Source organism: Siphateles boraxobius, unplaced genomic scaffold (genome assembly GCF_051911475.1).
Source record: "Siphateles boraxobius isolate OS27281-9 unplaced genomic scaffold, OSU_SipBor_1 30, whole genome shotgun sequence".
Classification (NCBI taxonomy): Eukaryota; Metazoa; Chordata; class Actinopteri; order Cypriniformes; family Leuciscidae; genus Siphateles; species Siphateles boraxobius.
In genome coordinates, this window is record NW_027508920.1 from 17,398,797 (window position 1) to 17,423,418 (window position 24,622).

A 24,622-nucleotide genomic window follows, 5' to 3' on the forward strand; every position below is an offset into this window, starting at 1 on the left:
AAGATGCATCAGGAGGGTCAAGGAGAACAAACTGTTTGGAAAGGTCATACCTCTGTCCATGTCTGGGTCTATTGACCAGCTGTTTTCAGTTGCTTGCCTCTTGGTAAATTACCAGTATGGGCCCCTTGTCAAGGCATGGGCAACCCAACATTGATGCGTCTCCATTCAGACTGGCACCTGTTTGGACTTTTCTTTTTGTGCCTTGACACGCTGTATTAATTTTAATTTGTACAGTGGAGTAATAACTTATTTTAATTGAACTGTTTGAACTATTCTATATAACATAGGGAGTGACTGTACATTTGTTATTTATTTGTTATATTCTTTGAGAGGCTAATTAAGAATTTAACACCCAGGTAGACTAAACTTTGTTATTTTGGTATTGCCCGTTTCTGAAGTCTATGTTTCCATAAGTCTATGTTTCCTCCATAAGTCTTACTCTCTAAACTGTTATATGTTAAGAGCCTTTGAATAAAAGTGTTAAATATGATCTTGTTGTTGTGGTGCTGTGGCAAAGCCCGGACAAATGCTCTTCAAAACCTTAATTTTGTTACATTCTCAATTTATCTTTGGGGTCTATATGACCCCAATCGACTTTTCCATAGTAGTAAATAAACATGTTTCCCTTCATCTCAGTTGCATAAAATTGTCACTTTTTCTACATTATCTATCTATACACCCCCCCAAAAAACTGGGCTTGATTCAGTTGTTCTAAAGGTATGTAAAAATGTTTATTTCTCACACTCACACACTCACTCACTCACACACTCACTCACACACTCACACACTCACTCACTCACTCACTCACTCACTCACTCACTCACTCACTCACTCACTCACTCACTCACTCACACACACACACTCAAGTTTTCATGGAACATAATAAGTAAAAGTAGAAAAAGAAAAAATCCCCCTTCTCCCTGATGACTGCAGTCACCTCTGGGTCCTTGTAGATCCTTTGAATGACCATGTCCTTCTCTGCAAAAACAACAAAGTCACACCAGTCCACACCTGTCAGCAGGAGTTGCCCTTGGACCTGCCAGTAGTAGCTGTGCTGCTTTTGCAGCTTCATTGAGTCATTGTGGAGCTTCAGGTATTTGCAGTCAACATAACTCTTGACATTGGGGCATTTTACCTCCAACAGGCCAAAGGGTGGGTTGTCTGTAGGGTCAAAAACAACACCATCGGGAGAAGATCCTAACCAGGGGGCATCAGGGTGTATGACGAAGCCACAAGGCCAGTAGCTGTTGTTTTTCACTTTACAGTACTCTTGAATAGCCTGTGGCTCCAATGCCAGGACTCTTTTCATGGCCGATGTTTGGGTCACACCCCTGAGCATTCTTTCAGCGAGATGTTCTGCTGATGTCAGATCATGAACATGACAAATCTTCCTAAAGTGACAAGATGTTACTCTCATCTTTCTGACCCGATGCCACTCCACAGACATACTCTGTTCCTTTGTTGCAACTTCTATTCCCCTTGCCATTTCCAAGTTGGTCTGTAGAGATTGCAGATGCAGTTGCTGGTGGAGACTGCAGCAGGGCCGGCGCTATGGTGGGGTATTCGAGGGCCGTGCCCCCCCTAGCGGTCATTGATGCTCCTCCTACCACAGGCCATGGCGTGGCCTAATAAAATATCCTTTTTAGTTATTTTTTTTATATTAAATAGTGGCATAACTTTGCTTTAAAAAGTGGCTGGGACAGCAATCGATTTAAATAGTACATTGTGTTTAATTTGTCGTTTAACGAGATCTAATATGTGTTGGTGGTGAGAATCTTTACGTGAAGAAATAAATAGATCCGATCCGACTACGTTTTGTTTGTATTTCAATGGTCCAATGGTAGCACTTTTGCCAAGCCTGTCAGAGGTTCTGGGTTCTAATCCCCACTCGTATAGTTTTTTTTCCTCATTAAAACCGATTATGTTTATCAGTGGTTGTATATCAAACAGGGTTTGGTGGCATTTTACTTTGTGATATCACCGGAACGAATAGAGAGTCTCCGCACAAGCCACAAGAGAACACTGTCTGTATCCACACCAATCGCAGCGTAACGAGCACTTTGATCCATTGATTTCAAAAACAACACATTTCTGCGTGCTAGATTGCCTCTTATTTAACAAACGAACGAAATTAATGCTCTGCTAGTTAACTGGAGATGTTTTATTTATTTGTATTATTTGTTTATTAGTATTTGTTACATCCGTATATATGTTATATGTTTCAAAAGTAGGCTAGCTCAGATTTCTGATTTCTTAAAAAATAAAATAATAATAACTTAGGGGGCAAAATATTTTTTAGTGATTATGTGAATTACACTGTGCAAACCAAAGTAAGAAGGGTTGGCTCTCAGTCTCCACAGTACATAAAATATTCATTTTATTTTATTTTATTTTTCGTGTTCGCATTTATGAGGAAAAAACAATGTTACATACGTGTTCTCCGTTAAGCCTGGTTCACACGGGACGATTTTAAAATTGTCGGCCGATTTTCCAAACCTGAGAGACCCCACACACGGCGATAAAAAATCACGGGTCTAACAGTTTTGGTCGTACAGTGTGTGGTGTGCAGCCACACGGCAAAATCAACACATCACACACAAACCGATTTGACTCCCGAGCATTCTCAGGTCAGACGGAAAATCTTGCAAAATACCTCGAGATCAAACGTGACTTCAGAGTAAACAATGATGACACGAGACATTTATATGAATGGATGTTATCGACATGCTAGCGATGGGTAGTGTAGATAAACATTACCTGGTATATCAAGTGCTGCAGCAATTTCTGCCCAATTCCTCTCCTTGTCATTTCGGTTATGATATTCTTTACACGAAACGTTGTACAAACATTCACGGTGTTGCCACAGGTCGACGAGTTGGTCATCCATCTCCGACGTCCACCGGACTTTCTGGTGCGCCATGCCGCTGGCTGTTTTGATTTTGTTTACCGGCGCCTCGTCACCTCGCTTTCTTATTGGCTACACGCCACAGTCCACAGGCTGCGTGCTCGTTTGTCCCCGGGGGACACCACACACGAGGAGAAATCGGGCCAAAAAAATCCAACATGTTGGATATCCACGATTTGAGATCGGAGCGGTCCCGACGTCCTTCCGTGAAGACGAGAGCACTCTTAACACACCACACACGGCAGGAATATCTGATCAGATTATTTTACGATAATCGGAGCATCCTTAAGATTGTCGGATTGGGTAAATCGGGGCTAAAATCGGCCTAATTATCCTGCCGTGTGAACCAGGCTTTACGGACGTGAGCGCTCTGAAAGCGGCACTAAAAGATGCTTTAAAACTTTCACAGAGACATCAAACAGAAAGCACAAAACCTTTCTTTAACCTGAATTTCGTTTTGTATTAATTGTATCTTAATTTTAATCAATGTTTCGTCAACCAATTGCCTGGATTTAATAAATAAGAAGTAAATATAGCAGACGATAGATAAGAAACGGAGGCGTCGGCGCATGAACTGGAGCTCGTCTCATAGCCTAAATGAACCGAAACTCAGCGTATAAGATAGCCTAGCCTACTTGCCTTACAGACATGTCTACTTTTAAACAGAATAATTCAAAACGAAAGAAAACAGACTACAGACTGCTCTCTGCTTTTGTGATCCGTATGAATGTGCATTTCTCTCTGGCGTGTTCACTAGCCTACTGAAGATCGTGAGTCAGCATCGTCAACTTCATCTTAGCCGACACTGGCAAAGAAGACACTTGTTTATTAATAAACAATTAAAATATCTCCTTGCTATATTTTACATATTCATAATCATTACTTTTGCCGATTCTTTGTGACAGCTTTAAGGTGCTTTATTGGCAGCGCCACCCTTACAAACACGAGTCGCCACCGCATCACCGCACACACCAGAATAGGCCATATATATAAAATTCTGACTATATATATATATATATATAGCCCCCTCATTTAAAGACACCCCCCAAAAATAAAATTCTGGCTAAGCCCCTGGCTGGGACAATATCGGCCCATGGCAAAAAGTGGTGGGGACATGACCCACCCGCAAATTACGCCTATGATTAAATGTTTTCATAGCATTTCTGCTGTGTTGGACTATGATGTCACCGCGTGATTTTTTTTCCCAAACCACTTCAGCGGAAATCCCGCCCTGCAGCCGATTTCATTGGTTTAGGTTACAGTGACGGGTAGGTTTAGGGATCAGTGTTTGGTGTAGGCAATCAGTACAGTGATTGACATGACCAATGAAAACTTTAGAATCGGCTGCAGGGCGGGATTTCCGCTGAAGTGGTTTGGGAAAAAAAATCACGCGATGTCACCACTGCGTCAAAATATTTCTCAAACGGCGGTGCCCCCCCGCCGATGACCCAATGCCCCTCCAGTAGATCTGCTGTGGCGCCGACTCTGGACTGCAGACAAACTGGCAACAAGTGGGCTTCAATCTGTAGCCATCCATGGGCAGAGGTGGGGGTGGAGGAGCTCCAGTGTGGAGTAATATGATGCAGCTGACTGGCACTGGCTGCTGGTAAGAGATCAGGCTGCCCTCCTGAACTTTGCCCAACGCTGACTCGACCAGCGGGACATCAGCACTGATGGACATGGTAGTAATAAGGGGTGACATGTCAGGTGAAAAGCCTTCATGTGCTTCTGTCACTTTCAATACATCAGGATCAGGCATATCCCCCGCATCGCCTTGTAGAGAGTGCTCCTATATAGAATTTTATATCACAATTTAAATTAGTATACATATCTGTGTGACAGATAAGCACATTTTCATGATAATATTTTTTAATTACAAGACATAACCTACCTGACACCACTGGCTACTGTCCTTTGTTTGGGCTTGGCAGACAACACAACCATATCACTGACCCGGCCTGGTTTTACACCCTATCAATCAATGATAAAAGTAAAAAGAAATGGCATCTCAGAGGTGGTTAAATGTAACGTGTGGAAAATGTTGTATTTTATGCACAGACAAACTATACCTGGCACATGTGGCTACTGATAATTATGCTCTGAAAAATACCATAGTCCTTGGCTTGTGCCAGCATTGCTCTGTCTCGGTGCTGCTAAGGACTGGGGGTACTGCAAGGAGCGGAGCTGAGAGTAGGTCGCAGTCTGAAAAAGGAGAGCCACGGTATGGTTGCAAAGTGCCTTGCCAGCAGCACACAAACACACCGTCTCATACAGCTGAACTGGGGACGAGTCTTCGAGGACAATCTAGGAAGAAACAGAAGAAAAAGTTACTACACACACATAACAAACATTAATCCTAGCCAGTGCAGTAAAATGTGATGTGAACTATATCCTACTCTCAAGTTGTGAGGTCTCTCCTTTTTCCTCAGGGACCTGTGGCACATAGTTCGCACACTGACCCTCCCTGTGCCTGACACTTTGTTTGATACTGAGTTGGGGATAGCATTGATTATCATTTAAGTAACAGGCAAAAGGGCCTTTTAATGCAGCAGTTTTTTTTTTTTTTTTTTTTTTTTTTACAGAATAGCACCGTTTACATGACACCTTTTTATTTTTAACCCAATTATGATGGGGTCCGATCAAACATCCATTTCTTAACCAGATTGATAGAGGTAGTATGTGTATGTACACCATTTACGCTATTCCAATCAAGCGGTATATTAGTTACGTTAAGATCTTGAGAACAGATTGACTTTCATTCAGACTAAAAAGAGGTGTACATATAAAATAAAGTCACTGGGTAAAACTATCTAACTTACTATAATCATGTGAGATACATGGCCTGTAACGTTAATTCCCATAGATGATTTAGTTAGCTGAGGTAACTTAACATCAAGCTACTGCTAGCCCACCCTAGTTCTAGTCAGCGGTAACGTTAGTCTGCTGACTCTGCTGTCACTGTGAATAACGCAGTAAAAAAAACAACAACGTACCTTCATAGTAGTCGATGAATTGTGAAATATATATTTTGAACCCGTTCTCTCTCTTACTCTTGCAGATGAAAAGGAGTTAGTAATCCAGTGCAGATCACTGATGGTAAATTTAGGTAGATTCTGCAGGCTTCGCGTATAAAACAGCACCATCTTCAGGAATGAGACGAGCGGAAGTGGGACGGCTTACCGGAATCAAACAGGATGTTGGCAACATTCTATATATGCAACTATAATTGTCTAGTCCGCCCGGGCGCTTGAGATGGTAATCGGGCCCAAAAGAAATTGGAAAGGCCTTTGGGGCGGACTAGTTTTCTTTTCCTTTGTTTGTTTGTATATTGTTTGTTCCCCCACTATTTATTACTTGAGCACGAGGATGCTGAGGACTAAGTGTTTGAACAGAGAAGCTACTTTTGCATGTAATTTGTTTGTGATTAATTGATTGATTTACAAGGTTTTGTTTAATGAATTTGACTTATGGGTTTTTTGATTTGTTTGGTTTTCAGTTTTTTTGCATTGTGGTTTAAAGGCTCTTTCTGTTCAGTTAGTTTGTGATGAACGCGTCCTCGTGTGTGTGATATACTTTTGTGTAAGCTAAAAATAAATCTTGATGATTTTTCAATTTAATGAACCTGAGTTGTGCTTTTGTCTAGGTAATGGTGGGTCATGTAACATATGCATTGGCCAACCATTTGGTTCTTTGTTTCGTATACTTGCATATAATGTTTATGGCCTAACATTCACCGCCATATGTTCTGCATATCTGCCTGAACGGCTTTTAACCCCAGGATGTTCTGGTGGCATTTGTTCTTAGCTTGTATAAATAAATGTAAATCAAATAAGATCTAAATGATCCTTAGTGTATGAAAGAATGAAAAAATTACCCATTTGGCATGAAATTGAAGTTGGGGTAGTCTTTTTCTGTAACATATTGTAACATATATCTGAGTGAAACTGCTTCTCAAACAAACAAAAAACGGCCGGGACTTGATTTTTTTCCATGGGGAATTGATTGGATGGTTGTGGTTTCCTATTGATTGATCTCTTATGAGTGACAGTTTGTGTGTGAGTTTGTGTGAGTGACAGTAATTTACCTTTGCGGCAATAAACATTCATCAGAGAAGAGATGTGGCAAGACATTTTTATTAAAGATTACGATCACATACATTTATTTTAAATGCAATAATGCAATACATAAAAATAAAATAAAAAAATAACTCAAATTTAATTTTATGGAAACTTTAAATTATAGATAACAATACACTTATACATTATTGCCACTTACAATAATAATACAAAAAATAGTAGGCCTATATAAAATTTATTTTTGGCGGAGATGAAGTGGTAGGTGGAGTTTCTTTTGCAGACTAAGTACAGAAGTTCGCCGCGAGTCTTCAAACTACAGGAACAGCATGTGTTGGTAACGTTAAGCTACAATGGAAAAGTTACATTTATCCTACCATGCTACTGTAAAAGTTGCGGCAGCATGCGAGTTATGCTCACTAAAATAAAAGTATGCCTCGATTTCAGCCGCATTTTCTGAGTCTGACAGTGTCATTCGTTTGTATCCAAGGCATGTGTTATTAGCATGCGGGAAAATAGCCTACATCTAGAGAAATAAAATCTTTAAGTCCATGTCCAACTCTAAATTGTAAGGAATTTATATCTTTGATTCCATTGTAACACTTTACAATAAGGTTAATTTGTTTATTATTCATGTATAACTAACATGAACTAAACATGAGCAACACTATGTTACTGTATTTGTTATTCTTAGTTAATAATACAGCTGTTAATTGTTTGTTCATGTTATGTCACAGTCAGTGCATTAACTAATGTTAACACATACAACTTTTGATTTTAATAATGTTTTAGTAAATGCTGAAATTAATATTAACTAAGATTAATAAATGCTGTAGAAGTGCAGTTCATTATTAGTTCATGTTAACAAATTTAACTAATGAAACCTTATTTGTAAAGTGGTACTGATTACATGATAGCTAACACTATATGCATATATACATAAAATTTACAACATTAAAAAAACTAAACATGAATTCCTCATAATCAATTTTGATTCTCACTGTTAGTTTTGTTTGGTAAAGTAAATAATATTTAGTAATATTATAATAATTTCCCTATTTTCGTTTGATGTGTTATGCACATTGTAATTGTATCAACATCTTTTCATAGAATGCCAAGGAAATAAAAGATAAAAAAACAAGGAACTCTTCTTTTTTGTTGTTGTTGTTTTTTTGTTGTTGCCCTTTTTGGTCCTTCCGCCCCTGCCCCTGAGGAGGTCTGTGCAAGCCACTGAGTGAATATATCACAAAAATAAAAATAGAAACATACATTTAAGTATTCAGAGTCAAATTATAGGGTTTTCATTCTTTAAATTGAGAAAGGAAGTAGCAACGATATAGTTCTGAATATAATAGAAGGGAAGTTGAATATGCTGATGGTTATTAAAATAATCATTACTGGTATGCAGAAAGTAGACTAATTGTTCAGTGGTGATCCATGAAAGGGTGTTTAAAATATTCCACTTCTCACTTCAACAGTTTGCATAGATGTCTTCGTAGGAGAGATTCTTTTTGAATGTGCATTCAGGGTTAACGGTGCAGGTCTCCTTATTACCATATGTATTTTGGCTATTTGTTGCACTTGAAGACACATTGGCATAAATGTCCTGATCTTGGTTTGTTTCCTGAAATGGATTAATAAATGAGCTGTGAACTTGTACTTACTCTTTATGACAATTCACTCACAACAGAACATTGTTCTGAAAACCATGAAGCACTCAAAATGTGTAACACTTGACAGTGCAATTGCGCTGTAAAATAACGGTAATCTACTGTGGTTACCAGCAATGTACTGTTAATTTACAGCTCTCTACCGTTAAATTACAGCTCTCCTTTTTTACAGTGTTAAAAATAACATGAAAGGTAACATAGCATTTGGGAAACCGATTGCTTCAAACAGCTCGAGTTTAAAAACGAGCATTTAAACTGATAGTACTGTGAACTTACTTAATTTGAGTCCACTGAAAAGGAATATCTCTTAATATAAAACAGCAAACACCTAATGTGTAATAGTGAATTAATTAAAAACATGACTTTAACTAAAATCTTTGCGGTTCGTATTTAGTAGACAATAGCACACATGTAGCCTATGTGTTAAAGTACTCAGCAATGAGATTGTCACTGCATTAGCAACTACACAGTTACTGTCTTTATATAAAGCAACAGGTAGCATCAGTATTTCTCTGCTCATCTTTGACTGAAGCACAGGCTCTACTCTCCAGCACAATGGTGACCCACAAAACTAATTCATTAAACTAACAGATCTCTCCTGTATCACCTTGTGCAAAAACACAGACACTCCAATTTAATATTTACTCTCCTTTTCAGTTATTACCTGCGCATAACTTTTTTCTATGAACTTTCACTAATATTTCAGGGAAATTAACTTCCTTCGTTTAGGGAATCTGACTGTTACGTTTTACAGTAGCCTATATCTTGATTTTACGGTAATCTACGAGCAGCTCTGGTTGCCAGTAAATTGCTGGGTTTTTTTTACAGTTTAATGCTGTAAATTAATTTACATTTTCTGTTTTTAATTTTATTTGACACATTTAACCCTTTTAACCCCACTGCAAAATCTTCAGTTTTAAATGATCACTTGTTTGTCCACACTACAGTGTTGAACGAACACTGAAGCAGTGTTTAAGTTAACCCTTTAGGCGCCAGAGGTTTTTTCCTAAAACGTCCAATTTTGACATCTTAATTTCAAAAGTCTATATATTAAAAGTGATAAAAGATAGAGACTTTCTGTAAATTACATAAATATTAAGGATGAAGCAAAGTTTATGTAGGGATTAAATTTCCCCATCTAATTTGCATATTATGACGTCATATGGTGGCGGCAATCTTGGATTATAGAATTTTCATGAAAAGTCACGTTTAAATGATAAAATGCAGCACTTCTTTCCCCCCAAAATGTCCATCACCTTCTGTATGCTATATTGCACAATACTGAATGCTCAGGTATATAGTAAGTAGTAAACAAACTGTAAATCATAACTAATAAATGGTAGAAACAAACCGAATGCATGTCGTGGTTGGCCTTTTGTTGTAGAGATTTTCCATTTACTAAATACAGTAGGCACTCTGATTCCATGTATGGGGCACATATATATTATTCATATGACATACAAACACAAGTAGACAAGACCTGTTTAGTTCAAACGCTCACTCTCCACGGCAAGGCACAGATCTTGAGTGAGATGATACGAGCAGCGCGGCCAGATCTGCCTCGCGCGCGCGCCGAGTGTGCACAGCTCGGACTACTGTCATTGTCATTGCGACTCCTCACCCTGCCTCCACGTTGCCTCCTAACTGTCCTATGAATACTTCGACCTCGTCTAACATACCAAGTGGTATTAGACAAAGTCTCCACCACAATACTGTCGCCGCGATTGCGGAGAGGCTCTGATAACATTGCTCACTCGCACACTAGCTCCGCTTTTGATCGCACTGATTCAATGCGCTCTAACTCGAACATTTTGTATAGAAACATTACGTTTTTTTGAGTCGGGGGTGAAGCATGACATGTCTGCCATCCAGTGGAGGGGAGGTCGAACGAAATTTGACATCCAATTTGAAAAAATCGGCCGTTTTATTCAGTGCGCGATCTTGTCGAGTAAACTCGACCGTGGCGCCTAGAGGGTCAATGATATTATTCAGTGATTAATTATTAAAAATTAGTGATGAACACCTGATGTTAACAAGCAGAACCACTCAAGGACAGAGGAACAACAAGAACAGAAAAAAAGCAAAACACAAGATCTACAACTGACTTCCAGCTACAGAAGACATAAAATCTCTCACTTCACTTATTACTAACCAGATTGACTTTATTTTGTCATACATCTACAGAAATTCCTATTGAGAATTAACAGAGGTTTAAATGTTGTTTTGTTTAATTTGACGTTACCATTATGGAGATCAGTGTTTGCCTCAGTTGGGATCTTGACCCTTGACTTTAATTTTTTCTTTGGCTACTATATCTATGTGTTTTTAAGGCAAAGCCAACAAAAATGAGATCAAGTGTTGCTGGTTATGTTTTGATTATGATGTCATCACAATGTTTGGATCACCGATCTTATCCCGTGTCTAATCCCTCATCAAAAATGTGTTGTTTTAAAGTACCTACTTTTATATTACTACACTGTGAATCTACAGCAAAAGATTAAGCAGTGCTGCGCAATCAGTTTGAAGGATTTTAAAACTAATCGTTCACTAAAAAAATTCAAACTACAGCTTTATTTAGACACACACAGACATCAAGAATCTGCCAATGAATCTCAACAATGGTGACAATCAACAAAAAAGATAACATCAACTCTGAACATCACAAAACACGCTACTAAAAGTTAACACAAAACCAATAGCAAAAGCAAAAGAAAAAATTAAAGAAAATAATCAGATAATTCAGCTGCATAATTTATTCATGCAGCAATGCATGCTGGGAGTCATGGATGTTTTTTTTTTGTACTATGCTAGTACCCATCATTCATTGCAGCATGAACATTTTGATTGTCACCATTGTTGAGATTCATTGGCCGATTCTTGATTGTTGGCTGATATAGAAGTTAAAAAAATGTTTAGCATTAATTGTTTTTTAAATTCTTCATATTTTCTGGTGGTCAAAACTCTGATAGATCTCCGTCTGTAAAATCACAGTGACACCACAATCAGAAATACAAAACATCACCCATATAAATACATTAGACAATAAATGAGATCAGTAAATCAGGCCACTAGATGATGATTGTGACTATTAACAAACAACCACTGTCATCTGATCCTGTTTTCTTTCAGATATTTTGCCATTGCAAATGTATTTTAAAGACACAGCTGCAGCAAAAATAAAATGACATCTAAACCTCTGTCACCTTTTAATAAGAACGTATGTAGATGTCTGACAGAAACAAAGTCAATCTGGTTAGTAGTAAGTGAAGCTGGTAATTTGTTTGTGAAGTTGTTTAATCCTCCTCTGCTGAGATCTTCAGATATTTAACGTATTTAACTTCAGTTGATAATTTTTTCTGTTGTTCTTGTTCCTCTTTCCTTCAGTGATTCTGCTTGTTAACAGCAGGTGTTCATCAGTCTCCAAATTAACTCACTTGTTTTTATTCACTCCTTCAAGTGGACTATATTAGTGAACTATTGTAGGGAATAGTGAATGAGGGTATAGGGTGTGATTTGGAACACAGCCGCTGAGTGTCGACTCTGAGCGCCGTTAATTCACAGTATATTCCTGTAGGCTACTTTCTCGAAAATGACAAATATCACCCAGAATGAATTTTTTCTACGGTATATTGCTGTTTTAATGGAATATCTATCTCTCACTTCATGAGAAACATATCAAGATACTTACACTTCTGTGTGTTTTTTTGCACCTGCATATAACAAAAAAGGAAAACATTCTCATTTATCTCAAGCATTGTATAAAATATTTTATATAATTAAAATTTCTAGCAGGATCCTACCTTCTGTAAATCAGAACAATAGGAAGTCCAAATAAAAGCAATGAGAACAGTGCCAAAACTGTGAGGAAAGCAGTGTATGATATGCCTGCAAAAACAAAGAGAACTGACAAAAATGTCTTTTGTGCCTGTTCATTTAATCTGTTTACATAACTAATATAGTTTTTCTCAGTCGCTTAGGCTTGTTTTTTTAAACAGTCATAACATTCTTTAAACTGTAACTGTATATGGTAAATAAGGAGTACTGCATGTCTGTAAAATGTAGTAACTCACCCGAAGCATTTAATTGATGCTTCAGTTATTGTTTCCTTAAATTGGTCAGTGTCACCACAATGAAAAATTATTTGTCATCATGTGAGCTGTACTGTCAAAATGTTTAGATGTTTTACCATGGTAGTCAACCCTAGAACTGTTTATATAGAAATTTCATTTTTCATAATTTTTAGTGACACTGACTGACAGATTTGTCTAGCTGAATGCTATTGTGTTGTGCTATAAGCTTTTTAGATACAGATTTCAACCAGATTTCAACAGTAGTTAAAAGTTTAAAAAAAAGACACTAACTCTTTTGCACATGTGCCAAAACATGTGTAATTTGCTAAAACTAAGCAAACAAGAAACAAATTATTCAGAGATAAGAAAAAAAATCTGATTTGAGAATTGAGCCAAAGAGACTAAGCAAAACAGTAATGTACAAATATATAGTGAATCTGTACAGCAGGGTTCCTCAAATCCGGTCCTAGAGAGCCACTGCTCTGCAGAGTTTAGTAAAAGTATTTAGCAGCCAACAAGTCGGCAACACAGCCTGCACGCCTGCACACAACCGCCGTTGTCACGGCGACCCAGAGAAATCTCAAAAAGAGTATAATGTCTGGTTATCCGGCTCACGTCATTGTTGTTTCAAGTGTAGAAAATGTGCCCACACCTCAGTAATCACCTCTACACATAAACACAATACCCCCCCTGTCTCACACACTCACAGAGCCCACTCTTATTAAGCTGGCAAATGCCGCTCGAGTGCTGGATGTAGAGAATGTGCCCACAAATCTGTGCTCACACCTACTCGCTGCCCGCTCTGTTACACAGCAACAGCCTCACAGTGGCCAAGTTATGAACGTAAGTCATGTGCCCGCTCACGAGCGCTCACGCTTACTGACAAACACTTCGCCCCAGGCTCCGCTCCCACACAATATCATCACAAAATGTTCCCCATTCCAAGCAATCAGGACGTCACAAGTGATACAGCCAGCCACTGCTGTCAGCGAGCCGCTGTTCTCGAGATCCGAGGGCGCGCGAGCCACGCACACACCTCCGGTTCAGTTTCACGAGCCCACAAAGTGCGGTGATCAGAACCTAGAGTCCATTCGGCCCCTAGCTATACACGCAGAAGCATGGAAGGCTATTCCAGGTGTGTAAGAATGGGTGCTGAGCACAATAAGACAGGGCTATTCGCTTCAGTTCGCTCATCGTCCCCCTCGCTTTCGAGCACGGACCGAGACGAAAGTGAAAGCAGATGTAGCGCATCTACTCCGCTCCGAAATAGCCAAACTGCTGTGCAAAGGGGCCATAGAACCTGCACCTCCTTCTCTGAGCGAGTCAGGCTTTTACAGCCGTTATTTTCTCGTACTCAAGAAGGACGGAGCTCTAAGACCTATCTTAGATCTGAGATATTTGAACAAAGCTCTTTGACGGCCGTTCAAAATGCTCACGACCAGACAAATCCTCGCGCAAGTTCGCCCGAGGGACTGGTTTATCTCTCTCGATCTGAAAGATGCATACTTTCAGATTCCGATAATACCCCGTCACAGGCCATTCTTGAGATTTGCCTTCGGTCGGGTCTATCAATACCCCCCCCCCTCCCGTTCGGCCTGTCTTTAGCACCCCGTACATTCACGAAGTGCATGGACGCGGCTCTTGCCCCCTTGAGAGAACAGGGCATGCGAATTCTCTATCGGCTCTGCCAGCATCCGATATTGAGAGTGATGTCAATCTCCTCTGCCCTGTCAGGGCTTTGTGGGCTTACATTACGCGCTCCGCCCCTTTCAGGCGCTCGGAGCATCTCTTTGTTTCGTTTGGTGGGCGCACCAAATGTCTCGTGGCCTTGTCGTGGGCTTGGTCCAGCGGGATTTCCATCCATACCACGCTGGGCCTCCCCGTCTACATTTGTTAGGTTTTATAACCTGGAAGTTCCCGCCCTGCAGGCTAGACTTCTGTCAGTATGAGTGGTGTATATGTTCTGCCCAGATCTGATCGTGCGCAGACTACTCTCATGTGACCTTAGCTCTCCTGGTTGAGCTGCACTGTATGGTGAAGGTTTATATAGACCGGCAACGCCACTCTGTATGCCCTATATATGTGCTTATGAACATGTACTGGCCCGCGCTGCTGGCCGCCTGTTTCCCACTTATCTATCTTCCTCGGGATTCCCTAGGACTCATGAAGTGGATGCTTAGTGCGCACGGCATTGACAATGGGTTCCCGTAGCGTAAGCAACTTACGGAATACGAGAGAACTTCTCGTAAGAGAACATACTCGGTTACATATGTAACCTTGGTTCTCTCTAGAAGAGGGAACAAGTATTGCGTAACCCGACCATGCTAGCGCCACGAGCGACTTTCGCTTCAGTCGATGAAAACCAGTGAGTTGCCTACCGAGCCTGACTTTTATACGCTAAACCACACCCCTTTTGGCGGGCTGTGACGTGTAAAGGGCTAGATTGACAATGAATGGAAAAATTAGGATAATTTTTTTGGCTTCAATATCTCGAAAAAAGATGACTTCACCCGTAGCGTAAGCAACTTACGCAATACTCGTTCCCTCTTCTAGAGAGAACCGAGGATACGTATGTAACCGAGTACGTTTTTGGTAAGAACCGGTACAGCTGTATCTATGTTTTATATATCTGATCAGACTTAAGGGTCTTCGAAGATATGAAGGATTCAATATTTCTCTATAGGTACTCTCGATTTAAATAAGATTGGCAGAAACTGTGTGTGTTATGTAGGCCTACCCTTTAAACTGTCTGAAAACAAAACAGGGTTCACAAACAGTCTAAATATGTTCACCATGGTCCATTTCTGTATATAACAAAGAGTATAAACTATATATAATCACATCTTAGTAAGATATGTCAACATTTGAACTGCTTTAGAGGTTTTTTTCTATTTTTACATTTGTATCATTAGATATTTGAGTAAGCTGAAACCCAATACTTATATTTAAGTGTAATTCAGCAAATTCTCTCAAAACAATCCTGTCGTCACCAGCGTACGAGTTGTATCCTTCATTTCATGGGAAACGAAGGACGCATTTGAAGGCCACATCTGAAGGAGCCTTCGAATTGGGACAGCCTTCGTCCCACTGTGGTGAAGCAATGGCCTTCGAATGCGACCTTTGAAGGATGCAGCCTCTGAATTGGGACACAGCTGAGGTCTTCAGAGTTACTAGAAAAATTGCAGGTAGGTGAGATTGATTAGGATCTGAACTAAACTCTGCAGGACAGTAGTCCTCCTGGGCAGGATTTGGGGAACCCTGCTCTACAGTCTCAAGTATAGACTGACCTGGGACATTGATCTGTAGGATTGTGGAGTTCCCTGCACCATGTAGGTTCTGTGCCTCACAAATATATTCCCCACTATTATCATGGGTCGCAGTAAAGGAAAGCATACGCGAGGCACCCACTTCTTCCACTATACCTTCCTTCTTCATGAACCACCTGTGGACCGCTGGAGGGTTGGCATTACTTTGGCAGGTAAGGGTTACATTATTACCAAGCCAGACTGAGCCTGTAACAGAGATCTGTGTTTCCTTAGGAGGATCTGTGGGCAATAAAGAGAAGAAACTGAGTATTTTCAGAATGACCACAAAAAGAGAAAAGCTGCAAACTGTGTTAGGTTAAAACCTCACACTCCACATGGAGGATGATGGTCTTGTGGCTGAGCAGGGGTTTGTCCTGTCTGTCTAGCCGGGTGGAAACACAGTTCACTTTCAACTCATGATGGTGGAACGATGGGACGAAGTTCAAAATGGCAGAAACATTCTGTGTCCTATCAGCATTTAGCTGTGTCCATTGTGTTATGTTCCCACCTAATGCAGGATCCCATGTTACATTTGGAGAGTTACTGGGGCAAGGCGCTGGAACAGTGCAAGTCAGATTCCCCACCTCACCCTCCCTGAGTCCCGGCACAATCACATACGGCTCAGCCACTGAATCTATAAGGATATGGAGGGGAGAAAGAGTGATGGTAATGGTATTCATTTGTATAAACACTCGAAGCATTTCCAAATAATTACACTTTATTTCAAGATGTTTTCAAGTTATTTTGTATTTTGGTTTACTCCCTGCTTAGGTAATTTATATATATTTGTTTATAAGTTTATTTTGTTTATTATTTTGGCCTTGGGGCACCCTGAAGCCATTACTCTTTAACTTATCATTTTCTTTTCCACTACAAAAATAAATCATGTTTGTGTGGAACTTAGATTTTTGTGTCTTTGGTGATCTGTCGGCCGGGGGCTGGTTTCCTGTTAACATCAATAAAAATCCACGTTTAACCGTCCTTATAGTACGGGACGTAACACCTTGTTAGCGTGTAATTAGGTAATATTACAGTTTTTTACAGTCGCTATAGGACATATTTCTCAATAATTGATAAGATAACAGTACAATTGATAAAGACTTTTGGAAAACCAGAATGCAGACGTGTCTGATCTAGTTCGCAGCAAAGAACAGCTAACAAAGGAAGTGTTTGTGTTTTCCATGTCGTGAAGTAACATACACCAGGATAAGGCACCAATGGAAAGTCTTAAAAGACGCTGATTCATTCAGTAACAAACCAAAGGTAGGGATGAGCAGTATTTTAGATAAATGTATTTAAAATACCAATGCCTATTTGAAATACAAAATACTATTTAATGAAATTTGTATTTAAATACATTAAGTATTTTTGACTACTGATTACCTGAATCAACTAGTTCATTCACGTGAGCTGCAACCTATACGACTTGAGATTTAATTGTTATTTGTGTAATTGTGTATATTTTCATATGCAGATTATTGTTCCCTACTTGAGTTTAAAAAGAAAAGCTTAAAACTTAAGCAGGGTGAGAGCATTTTCTGCATTAATAAGGAATAAGATAAAGTTAATGTCATGAGAACACATAAAAAAGTATAATTATTATTTTTGTCCAGAAAGCTTATATAATTTTATTTTGATAAGGTTTAATGCATTTAATGCACTTTTTTTTAGATATTTTATTTTATTTACCTCTAAATTATTCGACTTTATCAATAATTTTAATACAAATAAGCACATTCTTCACATTCTTTCACGAAATAACTCATCATTAATGCAAAATCCTGGTAAATCAGGTCAAATTATCAGTATCTCATTTTGGGTGTCTCTGCCAACCACTTGTGAAGAAAAAAAAAAAAAAAAAATATATATATATATATATATATATACTGTATATAGTCACGGGGTGAAGAATCACACGACAAGGGGAGCTCATGCAAAGTGTCCAAGAGTGGATTTATTTACAACATGAAGAAAAAAAACAAAGAAAAACCCGGTGAAGTGCATTGCCTCTTCCTTGTAGTGCAGCGAGTATGAGCTGTGCTTCTTGGAGGCTGAGCTGTGCTTCTTGGAGGCTGAGCGGTCAACTGCTGTTTTCTGGAGAAAGATAGAGAACAGGCATTAACGTTCTGTCTCGTGCAGAGATCTCTCTCCATTTGACAAAGTCCATGTGGCTTATGTAGCTGTTTGCTTGATGGAGCACGGCTGGGGCCGATCAGCCTGTAACGAGGGCATGCAGGTGTTCCTGGTCTGTTTCCAGGGTGACACTGATGAATCCTCTGGGTGCTCGTCACACAAACCCCCCCCCCCCCCCCCCAAGTGTCGTCTTGGTCCTGTGGATGATTTGAGACAGTAGGGGAGAAATAGGGGATGGGGAGTTACCCCTGACAGACCTGCAAACGCTGCCCAAATCCGAGAGAGGCCGTCAGCATCGGTGTTTGCGGCTCCCGCCCGATGGCGCACAATGAAGTGGAAGTCCTAGAGCGTGAGGAACCATCAGGTTACCGGTGTCCTTGGCTCGGACCATCCACTGAAGGGGAGCGTTATCCGTAACCAGTGTGAACTTTCGGCCGAGGAGGTAATACCGCAGCTCCAAGGCGGCCCACTTGACAGCCAGGGCCTCCTTCTCCACCGCGGCATAGTTTTTCACGGCTGGGGTCAGTTTTCTGCTGATATACAAAACAGGGAGTTCCTCACCTTCCTTGATCTGTGACAGGACGGCTCCTAATCCCGTATCGGATGCATCTGTCTGTAACAGGAAGGGGCAGCTAAAGTCAGATGCTCAGAGAACCGGTTCCGAGGTGAATGCCGTCTTAATGTTTCGAAACGCTTCCTCCTTTTCTGGCGTCCAGTGAACCTTCTCCGGCCTTCCCTTTCTAGTCAGGTCTGTCAGAGGGGCGGCTAAGGAGGAGAAGTTAGGGATGAAGCAGTGATAATACCCCGCCAACCCCAAGAACGCTTGTACCTGGGTTTTTGTTTCGGGTCTTGGGGCTGAGTGGATCACCTCTACCTTTTTCTCTTGCGGTCGGATGAGACCCCTACCGACCTGGAAATCCAGGTACTTTGCGTCGAAAAGCGTGAGGTGGAATTTTCGTGGGTTAGCGGTGAGCCCAGCTTTCCGGAGCTCTGACAGCACCCTCCGCAGACAGTCCAGGTGGTCTTCCCAGGTCTCGGAGTGGACCACGACGTCATCGATGTAGGCGGCGGCGTAGGCCTGGTGGGGTCATAGTGAGATGTCCATCATTCTCTGGAACGTGGCCGGTGCCCCGTGAAGGCCAAAGGGTAGGGTCCGGTACTGCCAGTGGCCGCTAGGGGTGGATAAAGCCGTTTTAAGCTTTGTGTTTTCGGAGAGTGGTACCTGCCAGTAGCCCTTGGTAAGATCCAGTGTTGAGATGTACCGGGCCCTTCCCAAACGGTCCAGTAGCTCATCGACCCTTGGCATGGGGTAACCATTGAATTCAGAAACCTCGTTGAGGCGACGGAAGTCATTGCAAAAGCGGAGGCTGGCCAGTGGAAGCGGTCGCGGATCCGCTGAATGGTGTTAGCGGCCCCCAGATGTCAAGCCATGGGGTGTGAATGTGCGAGTTCTAGCACAGTCTCCGTCCTTGTGCGTGGCACGACTAACAACGCTTTCTCCTCTCCCCTTCGCTGAGCGACACAATAGAGCAGGCCATTCTGGACAATGAAGTGTGGGAAAGGATGGGGGTCAGGCTGAGCTTCTTTGCCCTCGATGACATGGACTTGGGTCCAACAGTGTTTCAGCCTGTCATCCCCCACGTTGTTCCTTGGCGAATGAGCCCCCTCGCGTCACCTGTTTGAACACATCATAAAATGGGTTAGGAATTTGCGAGGGGGACTCACCGTCTCTTCCGCTGTCCGAGGCCAGGAGGACGAGGCGCTGACGAGGTCCCAGAGTCAGCCTCGGCCTTTGGTGGCTCCTTCTACGGCTGGCAGGCAGCGTCAAGGTGGCCAACAGGCGGTCAAACCCGGGCCAGTCTCTCCCAAGCAGAACGGGAACCGGCAGATCCTTCATCACTTCTATCTCCACCGGCCAGGTCCCGGGGCCAGCTGAGATGGTCGCTCTGCGAGGTGGTACTTGTCGGGTATCCCTGTGGACACAGGTTATAGAGAGGAAGGCAGAAGACTCCGATCGGGGGGACAGAATGTTCGAGTGGACCAGGCTTACCGCACTGCCGGAATCCAGGATGGCCCGAACCGGCTTCCCGTTGATCCTGACGTCGGCTTCCAGGGCTCCAACTGGTAGATTGTTATGAACAATGCAGCCAGCGAGCCAAGTTAGAGGCCGCCGTTGGCATGGGCTCGTCCCGCGGTGAGGGAACCGCTGGCCTGTCTACTTGTCCCTGAGTGCTCTTTAGCGTGCGTTGCTCGAGGGTCAGCCTTCGAGGAAAGGGCGGCGCTCGCTCCCCAGCCTCTCACTGTAGGGCAGCATCTTGCAGTTCGATGGCTTCGACAAGTTCCAGGGTGGTGGTTGGGTTTCTCATCCCGACCGCCTGTTGGTGTGAACGGGGAAGAGCACGAAGCAGACGGTCGATGACAACGCGTTCCGCCACTTGACTGGCCGTTGGATCCCCCTCCAGCAGCCATTGCTGCGCGAACCGCGTGAGTTCAGCGGCCTGGGGACGAGCCGGTTGACGGGGCTTATACTCCCAATCTACGAAGTATTGAGCAGCGCATACTGGAGACAAACCCAGGCGGGCCAGAATTTCCCGCTTTACTTCGTCGTAGTGCTGGGCGGTGGCGGCGGGGAGAGAAATGTATGTACGCTGCGCTTCACCAGTAAGGAGAGGGGCCAATACCTGTGCCCAATCCTCGCGCTGCCAACGTTCAGTGGTGGCTGTGACTTCAAACATCTGTAGGTCCGCTTCTATGTCATTGTGGGGGGTCATCTTCGGTAACAACTTGGCAGCTTGAGTTCTGGGATCCCGCAGTGGGACACGTGGAGTGGGAACATTTTGGATCATGGCAAGCAGACTTTGAGACAAAAAGAGGACTAAAACGAAGATCAACATCTTTCGAGATGCCGAGAGCTCCACGTCTGCGACTAACTTCGACTTGACAGAGACGCGAGTGTTGCATGTACTTTTAGACAGATTAGCAAATGTACATAATACTATCAATGTTATTTAGTTCAACATGATTAAATGTTAGAATATGATCTGTATGTTATTCTAATGTTGATCTAGCTTAACGTACTTAGTCTCATACAGCCAACACACAACCTAACTAACAACATTCAACACACTCAAATGCCGTTTAATGTGATAATGTAACTGTTAGAGCAAGTGAAACAGCGCTGCATTACCTCAAGGTTGATTCGTCTAATAAACTGACCTGTGTGAGTATTAATTCAGCACTTGCGTGTAGTTTGGTAGAATGAAATGTCCTTATTCTTTTATATCTGCGGGACTCGCGTTGCGTTTGGCGCTGGTTATGTGTCCAGCAATCGCGCCCTGCTTCACACCACAGTCATGTTAAAAACATTAATGTATTCACTCATCCATAAAAGATCCATCAGCTTGACGACAAGATCCATAATTCAGCTTAATGTGGAATATACGTCATCAGTATAAGCCTTTGTTATTGTAAGAGGTTAGCGACCCCTGGTGGCGAAAAATCCTTGCATTTTGTACCTTTAATGGGTAAATTATAACAGCATTTTTGGAGCTGTAACCGGTTTTTTATATTCTGAATGAAAATCAGCACATTCAAATAAATATTCTTCAAGGTTTTACTGTTTCCCCCCATGTTCAAATCTAACAACTTCATATCTGTGAGCAGTCTGCATAGAGACTTATTCGAAAAAACAAAAACACAAACATATATTGCCCCTGTTATATGGTCCTCCATTCATTTAAATGGTAATTCCTAGGTGTGTGTGTGTCAAGTCAAGTCAAGTCATCCTCATTTATATAGCGCTTTTAACAATGTAGATTGTTTCAAAGCAGCTTTACAGAGATAAACATATAATTTAAGGTAACAGAGATTGGTTTGGTTGTATAGTGGCTCTTGAAAAATGTTTTTTCCAGCTAAAGTTAGTTTTGATTGATTCACTTCCGTCTAAATGATCATTTGTTATTAAATTAGGGGCCGCTAAGACGACACCGTTCTCTCTAAACAGACTTTAAACGTGAACCTGTGATAGACGCTGATGGCGTTCACATGCGCATTAAGAATTGATTCTATAGTTATGTGCGTTTGAATATTTGTGCGCGGGTTTGTAATTCCTTACAAACCATGCCTAAACAAACTACTTCTCTATAAATTTTGATGCAGAATTTTTATTTTATCTTATCACTTCAGGTAGGTACGCGAACCGAAAAATTCCACAACGCTTTATCTGTAGAGTGGTATAGGGATCCTCCATAGGGAGAGGCTAGTTGGCACTTCAGCACTGCATTGTCATCAGGTCCAGGCAAAAGTCCTTCGTCAGATCTGGAAACGGCCTGGATCCAGCAGGCTGCGGGAAAACCTCGGGATAAACAAAGACACTAAAATTAGCGTAGATGCCATTCTTCTTATGATGTAACGAGTACATCAGGATTTGAGGGAAGTGTTCCCAGTTCCGGCTGACCTAATCTAAGCAGCCTAATATTGAATTATAGAAGTCTATAGAGTGTTATGTGAATGCTAGATCAAAGAGATGTGTTTTTAGTCTAGCTTTGAACTGACAGACTGTGTCTGCTTCCCGGACAATGTTAGGAAGATTGTTCCAAAGTTTTGGTGCTAAATAGGAAAAGGATCTACCGCCAGCAGTCGATTTATATATTCTAGGTATTATCAACTGGCCGGAGTTTTGAGATCGCAATGGACGTGAAGGACTATAATCCGTTAAGAGCTCGCTCAAGTACTGGGGAGCTAAACGATTTAGTGCTTTGTAAGTAATCAGCAATATTTTAAAATTTATACGATGTTTAATAGGGAGCCAATGCAGTGTTGACAGAACCGGGCTAATATGGTCGTACTTCTTGGTTCTGGTAAGAACTCTAGTGGCTGCGTTTTGAACTAGCTGTAGTTTGTTTATTAAGCGTGCAGGGCAACCACCCAGTAGAGCATTACAATAATCTAGCCTTGATGTCATGAACGCATGAACTAGTTGTTTTCCGCATTTGTCAATGAGAGCATATGATGTAATTTAGATATATTTTTTAGATGGAAAAATGTGGTTTTACAGACACTAGACACGTGATTTTTCAAATGAAAGATTGGTATCAAAGAGCACACCCAGGTTCCTAACTGACGACGAAGACTTAACAGAGCAGCCATCAAGTGTTAGACGGTATTCTAGGTTATTACGTGTGGAAGTTTTTTGTCCAATAATTAGAATCTCTGTTTATTCAGAATTTAGTAGTAGGAAATTACTAGTCATCCAATTTTTGATATCAACTATGCATTCCGATAATTTTGTGAATTGGTGAGTTTCGTTAGGTTTGGAAGAAATATAGAGCTGAGTATCATCAGCATAACAGTGAAAGCTAATTCCATGTTTCCTAATGATATCTCCTAAAGGTAGCATGTACAGAGTGAACAGCAGCGGTCCTAGTACTGAGCCTTGTGGTACGCCATACTGAACTTGTGATCGATAAGACATCTCTTCATTTACTGCTACAAACTGATAGCGGTCAGATAAATATGATTTAAACCATGCTAATGCAATTCCACTAATGCCAACATAGTTTTCTAGTCTATTTAAGAGAATTTTGTGGTCAATGGTGTCAAATGCAGCACCAAGATCAAGTAACACTAATAGAGAGATACAACCACGATCGGATGATAAGAGCAAATCATTTGTGACTCTAATGAGAGCTGTCTCAGTGCTATGGTGCGGTCTAAATCCTGACTGGAAATCCTTGCAGATACCATTTCTTTTAAGAAAGGAACACAGTTGTGAGGATACTGCCTTTTCTAGTATCTTTGACAGAAAAGGTAGATTCGAGATCGGCCTGTAATTGACTAATTCTGTAGGATCAAGTTGCGTTTTTTTAACAAGCGGTTTAATCATAGCCAGCTTAAAGGTTTTTGGTACGTATCCTAGAGACAAAGATGAATTAATGATGTTAAGAAGAGGATCTATGACTTCTGGAAGCATCTCTTTCAGTAGTTTAGTCGGTATAGGGTCTAACATACATGTTGTCGATTTAGATGAATTAACGAGTTTGCAAAATTCTTCCTCTCCTATGGCAACAAATGAATCAAATTTTACCAAATTTTACGGGGAGACTATAATGCACTCCCTGATGTGATGCTGTAGTAGACGGTTGCATAGTTATAATTTTGTCCCTAATATTATCAATCTTATAAGTGAAGAAGTTCATAAAGTCATTACTGCTGTGTTTCTTGGAAACCTCTGGGCTTGAAGCTTTCTTTTTCGTTAGTGTAGCCACTTTTTCAAATAAATACCTTGGATTATGTTTATTTTCTTTTAATAGGGTTGAAAAATAAGCAGATCGAGCAGCTTTTAAAGCCTCTCTGTAAGCAATCGAGCTCTCCTTCCATGAAATCCGAAATACCTCTAGTTTTGTTTTCTTCCAGTTGCGCTCCATTTTTCTGGCTGCTCTCTTAAGGGCCCGGGTGTGCTCGTTGT

At 41.3% G+C, this 24,622-nt stretch overlaps 1 protein-coding gene across 3 annotated transcripts in view; it reads right to left on the bottom strand.

Annotated features, from left to right (window-relative positions):
• Nucleotides 1–7,022: 7,022 nt before the first annotated feature.
• Nucleotides 7,023–24,622, bottom strand: part of LOC143757337 (myelin-associated glycoprotein) — a 71,882-nt gene continuing 54,282 nt past the window's right edge. For 2 of the 3 annotated variants that reach the window (XM_077248402.1, XM_077248404.1), the window contains 6 exons: nucleotides 16,352–16,657; nucleotides 16,006–16,263; nucleotides 12,449–12,533; nucleotides 12,337–12,358; nucleotides 8,449–8,602; nucleotides 7,023–8,208 (listed from right to left, as the gene is read on the bottom strand). In XM_077248402.1, the coding sequence (XP_077104517.1) occupies nucleotides 8,450–8,602; nucleotides 12,337–12,358; nucleotides 12,449–12,533; nucleotides 16,006–16,263; nucleotides 16,352–16,657 (824 nt within the window). In that variant the 3' untranslated portion in view covers nucleotides 7,023–8,208; nucleotide 8,449. Of the gene's footprint in view, nucleotides 8,603–12,336; nucleotides 12,359–12,448; nucleotides 12,534–16,005; nucleotides 16,264–16,351; nucleotides 16,658–24,622 lie in introns of all 3 variants that reach the window. The other variant, XM_077248403.1, reaches the window with a different exon arrangement.